Source organism: Neomonachus schauinslandi, chromosome 12 (genome assembly GCF_002201575.2).
Source record: "Neomonachus schauinslandi chromosome 12, ASM220157v2, whole genome shotgun sequence".
In the NCBI taxonomy this organism is placed as follows: domain Eukaryota; kingdom Metazoa; phylum Chordata; class Mammalia; order Carnivora; family Phocidae; genus Neomonachus; species Neomonachus schauinslandi.
The window spans coordinates 752,476-768,073 of NC_058414.1; the positions used below are offsets into that span (position 1 = coordinate 752,476).

Below are 15,598 nucleotides of genomic sequence, written 5' to 3' on the forward strand. Positions count from 1 at the left end.
GCTCTGGGCATTCCAGGGCCTCTGTGGCAGGCTCAGAATGTTCCGGGGCCTCTGTAGCAGGCTCAGAATGTTCCAGGGTTTCTGTGGCAGGCTCACAATGTTCTGGGGCCTCTGTGGCAGGCTCACAATGTTCCGGGGCTTCCCTGGCAGGCTCTGGGCATTCCGGGGCCCCCATGGCAGGCTCAGAATGTTCCGGGGCCTCTGTGGCAGACTCGGGGCATTCTGGAGCCTCTGTGGCAGACTCAGGGTATTCCAGGACCTCTGTGGCAGACTCCAGGCATTCTACAGCCTCCGTGGCAGGTTCTGGGTGTTGTGGGGCTTCCGTGACAGGCTTGGGGCAATTTGTGGCCTCTGTGTCAGGCGCAGGGCGTTCCACAGCCTCTGTGGCAGGCTTGGGGGAATCTAGGGCCTCCATGTCAGGCTTGGAGGCGCCTGCAGTTCCCCATGAGGCCCAGGGTGTCCCAGCATCCGCAGCTGGCTCCAGGCCATCCAGCTGGGCCTGGTCCCAGGCTGGAGGCTCCGGGCCTCCAGTGCAGCTTGTGTCCCTCGCCTCAGGGGCTGGCCCCAGTTCCAAGGTCACTCGTCCTTCGTGCTGGGCTGCAGTGACCACAGGCTCGATCCCTGGCAGGCAGCCGGCATCCTTCTGCAGGGTCTCAAGCCTGGCCCCAGCGGGGGTCACCTGGTCTGAGGGGAGGCCCGCGGCCTGCAGGGACAAAGGTGTGGCCACAGAGTCAGGGTCCTGGGGTAAGGTCCTGTCTGTTTCTCCCAGCTGGGGCACAGGGCTGACCACAGAAGCGGGCGCCTGGCCTGAGGGGAGGCCTGCGTCCTGCAGGGGCAGGGGTGTGGCCAGAGAGTCAGGTTCCTGGCCTGCTTCTTTCTCCAGCTTCTGCAGAGAATCTGGGCTTGGCGTGAGGGCTCCCTCTTCCGGGGCGGTCCAAGGCCCCGGGCCCAAGGCTGCGCTGTCATCCTCCCGGAAGGGCTGAGCTCTGCCCGCGGCAACAGGTGCTGGACCCGACAGGGAGCCTGCCTCCTCCCCCCAGGCCTGAGGGCTCCCCCCGGGGAGGCCTGGGGCTTCCCGTGGGGTGTGAGGGGCTGCGGCGGCGGCGGCGGCAGCAGAGGCAGTGGAGGCCTGGCCCGCCCCGGGGACCTGGGCGCCCGGCTCCTGGCGCTCGGTGGCTCGGCCAGCCCCCTGCTCGGCGGCGGCGGGAGCGGGCTCGCCAGGGCTGTCCTGGTGCAGGGCAGCGGGCCGCGCGTGGGGCTCCTCGCTGTACAGCCTCTCGTCGTCTGCCCCCGCGTAGGAGGCCGAGTCGGGGTCGGAAGAGGCTGCCGAGGTGTCGTCCCGGAAGGCGAAGGCCTCGTCCATGCCCTCGGTGATGGAGAGGTCAGACAGGGACTGCAGGGAGGACCCGAACGTGCTGTCGTCCTCACCCTCCCCGGCTGGGTCCCCTCCAGGGACAGGGACCTCCTCCTCCTGCTCTTCCTCGTCCTCGGGGGCCCTCGGCGTCACCTCCATGGCCTCCACCTGGACAATGAGGCTGCCTCGGAAGGGCAGGAGGGCAGCGGGGATCATGGGGTCGTTGGCCAGGAAGTCCAGCTCGAAGAAGTGGCCCTCCTGGCCCCAGGAGGAGCTGCTGTCGGCCGAGACGCTGGACTCTGGGGACGGGGGGCCGGGGGGCCCCGTGGGAGACGACTCCTGCTCGTCGGCCACAGAGCCCGCTGGGGAGAAGCCCCAGCCTGAGGGGACGTCCAGCCCTTCGGCCGGGGCCAGCAGGCTCAGGGAACAGGATGGGGACGAGGCCCAGCTGTCCCCATCTGCCGTGATGTAGGAGCCCGAGGGTGAGGCGGGCGGCGAGTCCCCTGGCTCGGCTGGGGTGTCCCGGGCCTCCCTGCGGGGCCCGGGGCCAAGGAGCAGGGCAGAGGCGCTCTCGGTGGGGGTGGAGGGCGGTGTGAAGTAGGAGTCAGGGTCTGGGGCAGGGCAAGGCACAGGAGGGTCACCCTGAGAACACAACTCGGGGGGGGGGTCCAGGCTGGGGTGCCCACCCTCCCGGTCCCTGAGCTCTGGCAGGGCTGCCCTGGATGGCGGGGGCGCCTGGCGGGTCTCCTCACCCATCACGATCCGGGGCTCCAGGGTGGCGGGGGGAGGACCCCCGGCGGGCTGGGCCTCGGGGGAGCCCGGGCTGGGGCTGCCTTCTGCGGGCACCGCCCACGCCGAGGGGGTGCCGCCCGGCCCTGCATCCCAGCTGGCTCCGTCCGGCGGGGGCCGGGCGCCCGGCTTGCTGGGCAGAAACTCCAGGGCCAGGGCGCTGGGTCCGGGGGTCAGGGCACAGTGCTCCAGCTGGTCCCCTCTCGGGGTGGTGGCCGCGGCCACATCACAGGACGACTCTGAGGAAAGAGGGGGGGCATGAGGAGGGCAGACACCCTCTGGGAGCTGGAGCTGCTGCGTCTGGGGGAGAATTTCAGCGAGTTCCGACCCCGGGGGCACAGCCTGGGGCCAGGGGGTGGGGGGTGGGCCGCGTGGCTCCCGTCTGAGGCTCCGCGGACGCTGGCTGGCTGGCCCCCTGCCCTCAATCTGTGCTGGGCCTGGTGGGCGACCTCTCCTGACCTCCTGCGCCAGAGGCCCCCAGGGGCAGGGGACCTGCACCCCGCTGGCCCGGGGACGCTCTAGGTCTCCCACCTCCTGTGCATGGGGGTCTCGCCTCTCTGCCTCGTCTCTCTCCTTGCTGCCCACACCTGAGGCCAGCCTCTGGAGGTGCCCTCTGGCTCTGCCCTCGCTCTTGCTCCCAGAGCTGGTGCACGGAGGAGGGAAGCGGAGCCACTGTGTGTGCGTCCTCAGGCCGCGCGTCCCACGGAGGCCGAGCTGGAGCATGGGGGTGAGAAGGGTTCCCTCCACCAGGAATGTGCCAGCCGGTCCCAGGGCAGTGTTACGGGGGCTGCTTGGGCCCCGACCACGTTCTCAGGGGGGGTTCCTGCTCTATCACCCATGATCACTCCACAAGTACCTCCGTGCCTCAGCTGTCTGTCTGCAAAGTCGAGTATGTCCCAGGATTAGAGGCGAAGCTTTTACGAAGGGGCAGTGCCCTCCCCAGCCTGTCCATCGGCCTGCAGCAATGGGGGGCAGTCCCTCGGGGCCCTTGGGCCGCACTACTGGGATTCTGAGGTGGCCAGGGGATCCCAAGAAGGGGGTCCTTTGGGTCCACTGCCGTGTGACAGACACCCAACTCCTGGAGGTGGGTGTGGTGGGTGGGGATGGGTGGAGACTGGCTCCTGGCACCGAGCCTGGGGTGCCTTTGCCCACCCGCCCTGGGGCAGGGAGAGGGCAGAGCTGGGCCAAGGAGGGGGGGTGAGGAAGGGAAGCCAAAGGCCAAAGGTTTTTGTAAGCATTCAAGGTCATCAAGCAGCTTGAGACCCTGGGTCTGGGGAGTCCTAGCCTCCACCTACTTTACTGGACCCCAGAGGGAGGCCAGGCCCCTGGACCCAGCACCGGTGACATTCCCAGATGACTTATCCACAGCAAGGTGCCCTTGGCCCTCCAGGGATCACTCATGGCTGACCTCCTGCTGGGCCACCCTGGCTGGTCCTTCCAGACCCAGGCAGACCCCCTCAGCCTCCACCCACACTTGCTGACCTAGCCTGTCCAAGGATGTAGGCCTGCACCCCGGGGCACTGCCCCCCAGACCTTGCTCCCTCAGGGCATCCGACCTCCCACCCTCACAGCCTGACCCCCTGGCTTCCCCAGGCTCCAGCTCCGTCCGGCTCCACCTGGCCAGGCCAGACCAGTCACCGGCCCTGAGGCGGCTTCAGGCATCTAGGGGGCGAGTGCCCGTGGTGGTGGGGGTGCAGTTGAGAACCCCCCACCTCTGGTCCAGAGCCGTGGAGCCAGGGCCCGCAGCTCCTCACAGACAATGGGGTGGCGGTGGCCCAGAGGGTGGGACGTGGGCCGGGAGCCACGGAGCCCTGGGATGCTCACAGGCCCTCGCGTCACTTCTGGCTCCTGGAGGCCATCCCGTTTCCGCCCGCCCGCCCTTCCCCGCAGTCCTGAGCTGGGGCGTGCGGGTCTGGGGGGGTGGGAGGCGGTCAGGATTCAGGTGCCCGAAAGGGCAGGGCGCCAAAAGGACCGGAGAGGGGACGGGGGGCGGGGGGCGGTGATTGGAGAAGGGAGAAGGACAGAGGGGACAGGCAGGGAGAGGGACCGGAGAGGGGACGGGCAGGGACAGGGCGGCCGAGACGCGCGCAGGGTGCACAGCGCGAGGCCTCACCTGTGCGGGGCCCGGGCCTGCCCGCCTCCGGCAGCAGCGGCTCGGCACGCGCAGCCTCCCCGGGCATGGCCTGACCGTGCGCCCTTCCCTCGGTGCCCGGTCTGTCCGCGCGTCCGTCCGGCGGAGCCTGCGCGGCCACCGCCCCTCGGCCAGGGGGTAGGGGGTGGGTGGGTCATCGGATGACGTCAGCACCGCCCCGCCCGCCCGGCGCCCCGAGTGAGCGTGCGCGTGCGCCCCAAGCACTGCGGAGCGCCGTGACGGGGGGCGGCCTCCCTCCTTCCCCCGACCGGGGCTGCGCCCTCCTTCCGCGCTGCGCGGCCCCGCCTTTCCCGCAGCATTCCCCCCCGAGTGCGAGGGGGCTCGGGGACCAGTCGGAAGCTGGCCGGACCCCAGGGAACATCACCCCTAAGCCGGGCCTGGAAGAGGCGGGGTTGGGGAGGGTCGCCGGCACGCGGGGCACGGGGGCCTCGGCGCCTTGGGGGAGGTGGCGGCGCCGTCCTGGTGCCCGGCCTCCTGCGTCCCCCTTGCCTCCATCCAGGAGGTGAGCTGGAGCCGCAGCTCCACGCTGATTGGCTGGCCGTCGCACGTTGGTCTCCGTGGCAACCGCCTCCCGGCTCCATGGAAACCGGAGACCGGAGCCGGCGCGGCGGGAACGGCAGCCCCCGGGGAGCTGGGCGGACCGGTCCCGTGCGCCCCGCAGCTCGGCTCCCGGACACCGGGGCGGGAGGAAGAGGAGAACCACGCTTTCCTCCGCCTCGGCGGCCGCCCGCGCCACACCTCAGGGCTGCAAGCCCTCCCGAGCCTCCTTGAGCCGTGCCCTTGCTTCCACCCGGGCCCTCCCGCGCTCGCACCCGCCCAGTGCCAGGCTCCGGCTCCGGGAGACAGATGGCCATTGTCGCCATCCCAGAGCTGGGCGGGGGCAGGGAATCAGAGCGGTCATTGTCGTGGGGGGGGGCGGGGAGTCTCCCCAACCCTGTCTCCTGCGGGCGCTGCCCTGGACGCACCGCAGAGCTGGCTCCCTGCCTGCGCTGGGCACCAAGCCCCGCCACGCCCAGCCTGAGCCCTGCATCCTGCACCCCCCTCAGTCGCTGGAAATGCTGGAGATCCGTCCATCTATCCCTCTGTTGGGGACCCTCCTCTTCCTCCCCTTCCCCCACGCCTTCATCCTCACCTCCCAGGCTCTTCTAAGTTGCCTCCTCCCATGGCCCTTCGCCCGTGGCCGTAGCAGAGTCCTTCACAGTTCCCACTGCTCTGCCGACCCCCTACCATCTGGCCTGCACACACTTTCCAGAAACCAAAAGCCCTTCAGCATGCCCTGAGGGGCTTCTCGTCTGGACGAGGTGGCTGGCCTAGGCTTGTCTCTTTGCTTTTCCCGACTACCAATAAACGCAGGAAATCAGAGACGACCAAAACAGAACTCTCACACATGAAAAGAGTGAGGTGACGTGGTGAGGGTCCCCAGGCTGGAGGAACAGAGCAGACCGACATAAGGGGGTCTGAGACCATGTTTCCTGACCCCCAGCCTGCTACCAGGAAGAGGACCAGGTAGACGTATTCATCCCCATGTGGGGCTGGAGTCCCATTGACGACTCTGGGTGGGGGGGGCTGCTAGAACCGGCAGGAGGATCAAGGAGAGGCCCACTCCTTCCCCACCCGGCTCACCGGCCCCCCTGCCCCACCGAGAGGCCCCAAGGGTGTGGGAGGGAAGTACTCCTCCTAGGGGCCAGATACCCCGCCCCCATCCAGAGGCCCAGGATGGCCCAGCAGGGACCTCTGCACGGTCCACTGTCACTGAAACCACAGGCCACTAGAGTAGCCCAGGACCTGCCTGCTGAGTCCAAACAGGATGAGCACCTCCTAAAATACAAAATGTGAACATAATAGCCTGACTGTTCAGGAGACAATAAAAAAATCACCTGTCATACCAGGAAACTCAAGGAAGAACCCAAGACTCAGGAAAGTCACAACTAGAATAAGAAAGAGTAATCAACTGATGCCCAAACTGAGGTGGAGATGCTGGAATTATCTGACAAGGATTTTAAATCAGTCGTAACTGAAGAGGTTCCATAAGGAGTAACAGTTTATCTTGTAGCAAATGGAAAATGTCAGCAAAGAAACAGACATAATGCAGAAGCAAACCAAAATCACAATATGATACAGAATCACTGAAAGGAAACACTTGCTGAGCGGCTTATCTGTGGCCAGAAATGACAGAGGATGTCCCAGTGAGGCTGAAGATGGGTCCACAGAAAGTACTCAACCTATTAACAACAACGAGAACAAAAACATTGGGGAAAAACATTGAACAGAGGCTCAGGAACCTGTGGGATAACAACACAAGATCCACTGTTCACATAACCAGAGTCCCAGAAGAAGAGTGGCAGGGGCGAGCAGTTGAAAAGAGTATTCAAAGAAATGATGGCTGAAACTCCCCAAATTAGGCAAAAGAGAGAGACTTAGATTCAAGGACCTGAGCAAATCTCAAATACGATACATCCAAGGAAATCCACGTCCGGCCACTTGAGCTGTAACTTCTGAGCACCGAGGACGATCACGGAAGCAGCCAGAGAGACGAGCACGAGACCCACAGGGAACGCTGAGGACAACCACAGTGCACTTCCGATCCAGAGCCAGCGGCCGGAAGGAAGCGGCGCCATGTTTTCCAAGTGTTGAAAGCGAGCATCATTCGAGAAGGAAGACACTCGCTTCAGCCACGCGCCCGTGCACACACACAAGAACGAAGGAGAAATGCACTCTGAGCCAGGGGACACTGAAGGCTCCAGTCCCGGCAGACCGCCCCACAAGCCCAGGTATAGCGCGTCTCTCCACAAAGACGGACATGATAAGGGTGGCCTCTTGGGCATTGGGAGGGAAGAAGGAGCATGGGAAGGGCAGAGAGACAGGCGCAACAGTGGGCACTCCTTCTCCTGAGTGCCTGGTGGCACGTGTGATGAGAGAAACAAATGTTAACACCAGCTGACACTCGAGAGGATACTTAAAAGCAGGGATGGCAAAGCAACCAACATGGAAGCAGTGTGCACATGTAACCTGAAGTGCACACACTGCTGGCAGCTGACTGTGAGGACCTGCACGCGAGTGTGTTTCCATACCCAGAACAAACTCTAAGAAGACCATTCAAGGGGTGCCTGGGTGGCTCAGTTGGTTGGGTGTCTGCCTTTGGCTCAGGTCATGGTCCCAGAGTCCTGGGATTGAGTCCTGCATCAGGCTCCCTGCTCAGGGGGAAGCCTGCTTCTCCCTCTTCCTCTGCAGCTCCCCCTGCTTGTGCTTGCTCTCTCCCTCTCTCTCTCTCTGGGTCAAATAAATAAATAAAACCTAAAAAAAAAAAAAAAAAAAAAAAAGAAGACAATACAAGATGACACACCCCAAACCACTCTATATAAGTCAAGATAGAGTCCTTTAAAATGTTCAGAGTCCTCAGGTGGGGTGTCTGGATGGCTCAGTCGGTTAAGCATCTGCCTTCAGCTCAGGTCATGATCTCAGGGTCCTGGGACCGAGTCCCATGTTGGCCTGCTCTGCGGGGAGCCTGCTCATGTTCTCTCTCAAATAAATAAATAAAATTTTGTAAAAAAATGTTCAGAGTCCACAGGAAAGCAAGATGAGAGAAACAAAAGAACAAGAAACAGAGGCAAACGAGAAGACAAATAACAAAATGGCAGACTTTTGGCCTTAACACACATAAACGTAAATAGGCTAAATATACAAATTACATTAAATACGTTAAAACGTATACTCACAGATTAGGAGGCAAAGACTGGCAGAGTGGACAAAAAAGGCAGACTGAACTATATGCTGTTTATAGGAAAGTCACTTCAAATTCAGTGACGTAGGTGCACTGGGAGAAAGTAAGAGAAGAAGATACACAATATGAATAGTAATCAAACACAAAACAACAAAAGGAAGAAGCAGGAGTGGCCGGGTTAATATCTGAGAAAGTAGACTTTTGAGCAAAGGAAATAAGTGGCGACAGACTGACATTCTGTGATGACACATTAGAGGTAATGGTCGGTCCAGCAGGAAGACATAACAATCCTAAATGTGCACACACCAACTATTAGAGCCTCAAAATACACGAGGCTGAAGCTGGCAGAGCTGAGGAGAGACTGGCGTACCTGCAAGTATGGTTGAGGACTTCACTTTGTCCCCTCGGCAACCCACAGGACCACTAGACAGAAAACCAGCCCAGATGTAGGAGACCCATGCCATCCGCCCGCCCACAGCATCCCGCAGGGTAGCCCACCCAGCAACACAGAGTGCTCCTCTGTTCAAAGGAGGGAACATTCCCCAAGACAGATCAAACCTCGGGCCATAAAACAAACATCAACACATCTAAAATAACTGAAATCACAGTGTTTGTATTCAGACCACAATGGACTCCAGCAAAATCAATCACAGCAAGACAACAGGAAAATCTCCAAACACTGGGAAGAAAACCACACTCTTGTAAATGATCCATGGGTCAAAGGGGAAGTACCTCGGGGCGTTTTTTTAAAAACACAGAACTGAACCAAATAAAAATAATACAAAACAGCAAAGTATGTGGTCTACAGCTAAAGCAGTGGTGAGAGGGATATTTATAGCACATCAGAAAGAGGCAAGACCTCAAAATCATTGAAATTCCTTCTTTTCCTGACAGGAAAAGAAGAGCAAAATAAAATCAAAACAAGCAGAAAGAAGGAAATAATAAAGTCAAGAGCAGAAATCAATGAAATTGAAAATAGGAAATCAATGAAACAAACAAAATGGTTCTGAGAAGAATTAATAAGATTGACAAACCCCTAGCAAGACTGACAACCTTAAGAGGACAGAAGACACAAATGCCCAGTATCAGAAGTGCCCTGGCGGCTGGATGCTTAATTCCGTGTCAGCCTGACTGGGCCACAGGATGCCCGGACGGCTGGTAAGATTCTGTTTCTGGGAGTGCCAGAGTGATGTTTGAAATCCCTGGAGGCAAGAAGAAAATTAAAATCTACCAAATTCGAGCAAGCAAAATGAAGTAGATAATCTGAACAGTCCTGGAACCATGAAAGAAATTGAATTTTTCATTTAAAACCTTCCCCAAAGAAATGTTCAGGCCCAGATGATTTCACTGAAGAATTCTACCAAGCATGTACAGTAGAATTAACATCAATTTTAAGCAATTTCTTCTAGAAAACAGAAGATGAAGGAACACATCCTAACTCATTTCCTGAGACAAATTTAAATACTACCCAAACCAAAGATAGTACCAGAAACAAACAAACAAAAAACAAGAAACTACAGACAATATCTCCCATGAACTTAGGCACAAAAAATCTCAATAAAATATTGGCCTATCAAATCTGACATTGTATAAAAAGAATTATACAACCATGACCAGATGGAATTTATTCCAGGTGTGCATGGACGGTTCAACATTTGAAAAGCATTTGGTATAATCCACCATACCAACAAGCTAAAGAAGAAAAATTATGTGATCGTATTGAGTGACACATAACCCATATGACATAATCCAACAGCCATTCAGATTGCTAAAAACTTCTCAGCAAGTTAAAATGAACTTGATTAAGATCATATGCAAAAGCCTTACAGCCAACACTGTGCTTGATGGTGAAAGACTGAATGCTCTCTAGGGCTGAGGCAAGAAAAGGGCATCGGCTCCTGCCCGTTTTCAACACAGGGCTGTGGGTTCTAACCCCACAGTGAGGCAAGAAAAGAATTAAGGGCAGCCAGACTTCTAGAATGAAAGCATGAGGTGCTCCACTGGCCACCTTCCCAGCGAAACTGGTAGAAATAATACAACAAACAGTTAAAGCTCTTGGAAATGGTCTGATGGGCAAACAAATGAAGAAAGAGCTATTGAAGAAAATGGGTGCTGAGTTATTTTTTTTTTAAAGATTTATTTATTTGAGAGAGAGAGAGAGAGAGAGCACATGTGTATGGGAGGAGGGGCAGAGGGAGAGAACCTCAAGCAGACTCTGCACAGAGTGCAGAGCCTAATGTGGGGCTTGATCTCATGACCTGAGCTGAAACCAAGAGTTGGACGTGACTGAGCCACCCAGGTGCCCTGTTCAAAGTTCAAAAGAAAGCAGAGTCAGTGGTTTATGAGCCAAGCTGCTCCTTCCCTCCCCTCTCCCCGCTCACCAAGCTAGAGAACCTACCCAACTGCTGGGGCCAAGAACATAGGTCCCCAGTCACTTAGCATTTCCTATCCTGTCCTGACACCTGCTGCTGAGGCTGAGTCCCAGGCAAGTGTGACCGAGGTGGGGTTCCCTTTCTCTGTTTAGCCCCCGCTTGTGGGAGGGAGACTCTACCTTGGGCCTGGCATGCTGAATATGCCGATCCAGTGGCCCCTCTCCCAGCTCAAGGCCGTGGCTCCAATCCAGAAGAGGCTGCTGTCCCCCCTCCACTGAGTGCTCAGCGCCCAGATTGGGGGTGTCTCTCACAAGCTTGCTTTGAGCCCTGGCTGAGATTTTGCCAGGCTATGAAGTGGATAGCTCCCAATCTCTTCCCATAGGAGCTGACTTCCCTTGCAATAGAGCATGGGGAAGTTTCAACCCGAGGGTGCCCTCGGGACAGTGGAGGTTGTGGTCAAAGGCATCTGGGAGGAGATTCACAGAGCCAATGAAGCCACAGCCCAGAGAGCAGGCCAGGGTGACTGTGGACATACCTATGTACCTCCCAGAGAAAAAGCACCAGAGGCTGAGCACTGCAGGGGAAAAGGAGCAGACTTCACCAAAATAGTCTAGCCAGTCCCCAGGCAAACAAGCAAATAACAGTAAGAAGCCCCGGAGGAGAGGGGGTGTTGGCCTTGGACCCAGAATTGTTACAGTATTTTATTAAAAATGCCCAATTTCCAACAAAAAATAACCAGGCACACAAAGAGAGGAAAGTATGACCCAGATACTGGGAAGAAAGCAGGCAACAGGAACTGCCTATGAGAGTGACTAGATGACATATCTCACAAGGACTTCAAGGTAGCCATTATAAATATGTTCACGACTAAAGGAGAGCATGACTAAAGAAGTAAAGGAAGCCTTAATGATAAGGTCACATCAAGTAGAGAACATCCATAAAGCACAGAAATGAGGAAATTCACTTCAGGGGCTGACCAGAAGATTTGAACTGGCAGGAGAATTGGTGAACTTGAAGACAGATCACAGGATATTATGCTAGCTGAAGAATAGAGGAAAAAAAAAAAAAAAAAGAACAGAGCCTCCAAGAAATATGGAACACATTAACTGCCCCTAACATACACATAATGGGAATACCAGGAGGAGAGAGAATTTCCAAAAAAGTCATGGCTGCAAACTTTCTAGGTTGAAAACAAAAACCTCTTATACATTCAGGAAGCTCAATGGACTCCAACTAGGATATATACAGACAGAGCCGCAAACAGACATATACAAAAATGCTAAAAGTCAAAGACAGAATCCTAAAAGCAGCAAAAATAATTAGGACTGGTACATTAGTTCATCAAGGTTGGAGGACTCAAGATCAGTATATAAAAATCAATTGTTGATCCCAAATAGCCAAAGCAATCTTGAGAAAGGACAAAACTTAGAGGTATCACACTCCCACATTTTAAACTATACTACAAAGCAAGTAAGTAATCAAAGTAATCAACACAGTATGGTACTGGCAGGAAATAGACACACAGATCAATGGAACTGAATAGAGAGACCAGAAATAAACCCACATTTATGGGGTCAATGAATCTATAACAGAAGGCAAGAATATCCAATGGGGGAAAAGACAGTCTCTTCAACAGATGGTGTTGGGAAAATTGGACAGCCACATGCAGAAGAATGAGACTGGACCACTTTCTTACACCATCCACAAAAATAAATGCAAAATGGATGAAAGACCTAAATGTTGAGACCTGAAGCCATAAAACTCCCAGAGGAGAGCACAGGCAGTAAGTTCTCTGACATAGGTCTCAGCAATATTTTTTGGACCAGTCTCCTCAGGCAAGGGCAACAAAAGCTAAAATGAGACTGCATCAAGCTAAAAAGCTTGTGCACAGGAAGGAACTATCAACAAAACATAAAGGCAGCAGCCTACTGAAAGGGAAAAGATATCTGCGAATCACACAACCAAATAAGGGGTTAATATCCAAAATATATAAAGAACATGTACAATAAAAAAACCCCCCCAAAAACCCAACAGGGCGCCTGTGTGGCTCAGTCGTTAAGCGTCTGCCTTCGGCTCAGGTCATGATCCCAAGGTTCTGGGATCAAGCCCCATATCAGGTTCCCTGCTTCTCCCTCTCCCACTCCCCCTGCTTGTGTTCTTGCTATCTCTCTGTCAAATAAATAAATAAAATCTTAAAAAAAAAACCCCAACAACAAATACCGTGATTTAAAAATTGGCAGAGGATTTGAATAGATATTTCTCCAAAGAAGATGTCCAGATGGCCAACAGACACATGAAAAGATGCTCCACATCACTCATCATCAGGGAAATACAAATCAAAACCACAATGAGATACCACCTCACACCTGTCAGAATTGCTAATATCAAAAAGAAAAAAATATTATGACAAGTGTTGGCAAGGACGTGGAGAAATTGGGACACTTGTGCAATGTTGGTGGGAACACAAATTGGTGCAGCCACTCCATGGAGTGGAGGTTCCTTGAGAAACTACAAAACAAATTGTAAAAAATCTAAAGCCCAAAACACAAAATGGCAACAGCTTCAAAGATAAACTGTTGGTTACCAGAGGAGGGAGGGATGAGGGGGGGTTTATATAGATGAAGGGGATTAAAGGCATAAACTTCCAGTTAGAAAATAAGTAAGTCACAAGTATGTAATGTACAGCATAGAGAATACGGTCAATAATATTCTAATAACTTTGGTGACAGATGGTAAGTAGACTCATGGGGACCATTTCATAATGTATACAAACAGAGTTACCATGACATCACCTGAAACTAACAGGATATTGTATGTGAATTATACTTTGGGTAAAGATTCAATTGTATCTCTATAAATCTGTAATAATCCAAAATTGAAATAAAGAAAATGCCATTCATAATGACACCCCAAAAAATAAAGTCCTTAGAATCAGTTTAGCAAAGGACGCTCAAAATTTATACTCTGAAAATTACAAAACACTGTTGAAATTAAGGAATGTCTAAATAAATGGGCAAACATCCCATATTCATGGATCAGAAGGCCTAAGGTGGTTCAGAAAGCACTCCCCAAACTGATCTAAGGCTTCCTTGCTATTCCTATCAGAATCCTGACTACTTCTTTGTAAGAATTGATAGGCTACTTCTAAAACTCATATGCAATTACAAGGGACCCAGAATAGTCAAAGCAACCTTGAAAATGTAGAATCCATTAGGACTCACACTTTAACAAATTCCAGTGTAGTTAAAAGTACTGTATTTTCAGGCATACAGTGTAAGTGAGTCAACGCTTCTAAATCGCTCAGTGCTCCTCAAGAAAAGTGTACTTGGCCCTTCACCTACTTCCCCCATCCCCTGGCCACCTCCCCTCAGGTACATATTTGTTCTCTATAGTTAGGAGGAGTCTGTTTTTTGGTTTGTCTCTTTTCCTTTTTTAAATTCCACATAGGAGTGAAATCCTATGGTGTCTTTCTTAGTTCAGTTAGCGTATCCTCTAGCTCCATCCACATCATTGCAAATGGCAAGATTTCTTTTTTTATGGCTGAATAATATCCCATTGAATATATATACACCATTTTCTTTATCCATTCATCAGGCAATGGACACTTGGGCTGCTTCCATAGTTGGGCTATTGTAAATAATGCTGCAATAAACATAGGGGTGCATGTATCCCTTTGAATTCGTGCTTTTGTCTTTTTTGAGTAAATACCTAGTAGTCCAATTGCTGGGTTGTAGGATGGCTCTACCTTTAACTTTCTGAGGAAACTCCATAGTTTCCCGGAGTGGCTGCACCAGCTTGCATTTCCACCAACAGTGCATGAGGGTTCCTTTCTCCACATCCTCCCAACAGCTGTTGTTCCCCGTTTTGTTAATTTTAGCCATTCTGACCGGTGTGAGGTGGTACCTCATTGTGGTTTTGATTTGCATTTCCCTGATGATGAGTGCTATTGCGTATCTTTTCATGTGTCTGTTGGCCCTCTGGATGTCTTCTTAGGAGAAATGTCTGTTCATGTCTTCTGCCCATTTTTAAACTGTAAGGTTTTTTTTTTTTTTTGGTGTTGAGTAAGTTATTTATATACTTTAGACACTAATCCTTTATTGGATATATCATCTGCAAGTATCTCCACCCATTCTACAGGCTTTTAGTTTTGTTGGCTGTTTCCCTCACTGTGCAGAAGCTTTTTATTTTGATGTAGTCTAGGACTCACACTTTCTAACTTCAAATGTCCTACAAAGCAACAAGCAAGAAACAGAGGGATACTGAGCCCAGAAATAACCCCAGACATCTGTGGCCAACTGAGTTTCAACCAAGGTGCCAAGACCATACAACGAGAAAAGAACTATCTTCCCAATAATGGTGTTGGGATAACTGGAGAGTCACATGCAAAAGAATGAAGTTGACACTAAGCACGTAACAAATACAAAAATTAACTCAAAATAGGTAATAACCTAAGGTCAAGATGATAAAATTCTTGGAAGAAAACGGGCATACTTTCAGGACCTAGATTCACCAAAGGATTTTTGGATATGACCCTCCAAAGCACAAGCAAAAGACAAAAGAGCAGACCTCCCAGAAACTTAAATCTTTTGTTGCTGCAAGGTCGCCATCCAGAAAGTGAAAATACAACCCACAAAATGGGAATAAGCATTTGCAAATCCTTTCTCCAACAAGGGACTGGCTTCTACAACATACTCTTACAACTCAGACGACCTAAGTGAAACCGAGACACAGAATCGGAATAGGCATTCCTCCAAAGATGACGCCAATGGACAGTAAGCACGGGTGAGGATCAAGAGATCACTGGTTGTCGTGGAAACGCACATCAAGCCGGCTAGAATGAAGACGTGCTCCCCAGCACTAGCCACAGGGAGACGCACCAACTTCTGTAATCCTAGCCACATCTGTGAGGACACTGCATGGCGAGCACGCAGGGGACCTCAGGGCTCCTCACTCTGCCGGCGGGAACGTCGGACGACAGTGACAGCCGAGCTCCTGGGTGTTTATCTGAGGACTGGGGTCCCGCCATCCTTGTGGGTGGGGCTGAGCCATCTAACTGCAGGGGCAGGGCAGGACCCGCACAGGGACCGCTCACATGAGCCCCGGGAGCTAGTGCAGATCCAGCCAGAGGGCCACGTGGTCAGATTCCTCTATAGGAAGCTCTTGAAGCCAGGGTAGGAATGGAGAACGGGGGTGGCAGCCAGCGAAGCGGA

At 53.6% G+C, this 15,598-nt stretch overlaps 1 protein-coding gene across 1 annotated transcript in view; it reads right to left on the minus strand.

Annotated features, from left to right (window-relative positions):
- NACAD (NAC alpha domain containing) overlaps positions 1 to 4,323 on the minus strand; it is a 7,354-nt gene extending 3,031 nt beyond the window's left edge. The window contains exons 1-2 of the mRNA XM_044920204.1: positions 4,257 to 4,323; positions 370 to 2,382 (exon numbers count right to left, since the gene is read on the minus strand). Coding sequence (XP_044776139.1) covers positions 370 to 2,382; positions 4,257 to 4,323 — 2,080 coding nt within the window. The remainder of the gene's footprint in view (positions 1 to 369; positions 2,383 to 4,256) is intronic.
- Between the last annotated feature and the right edge of the window lie 11,275 nt (positions 4,324 to 15,598).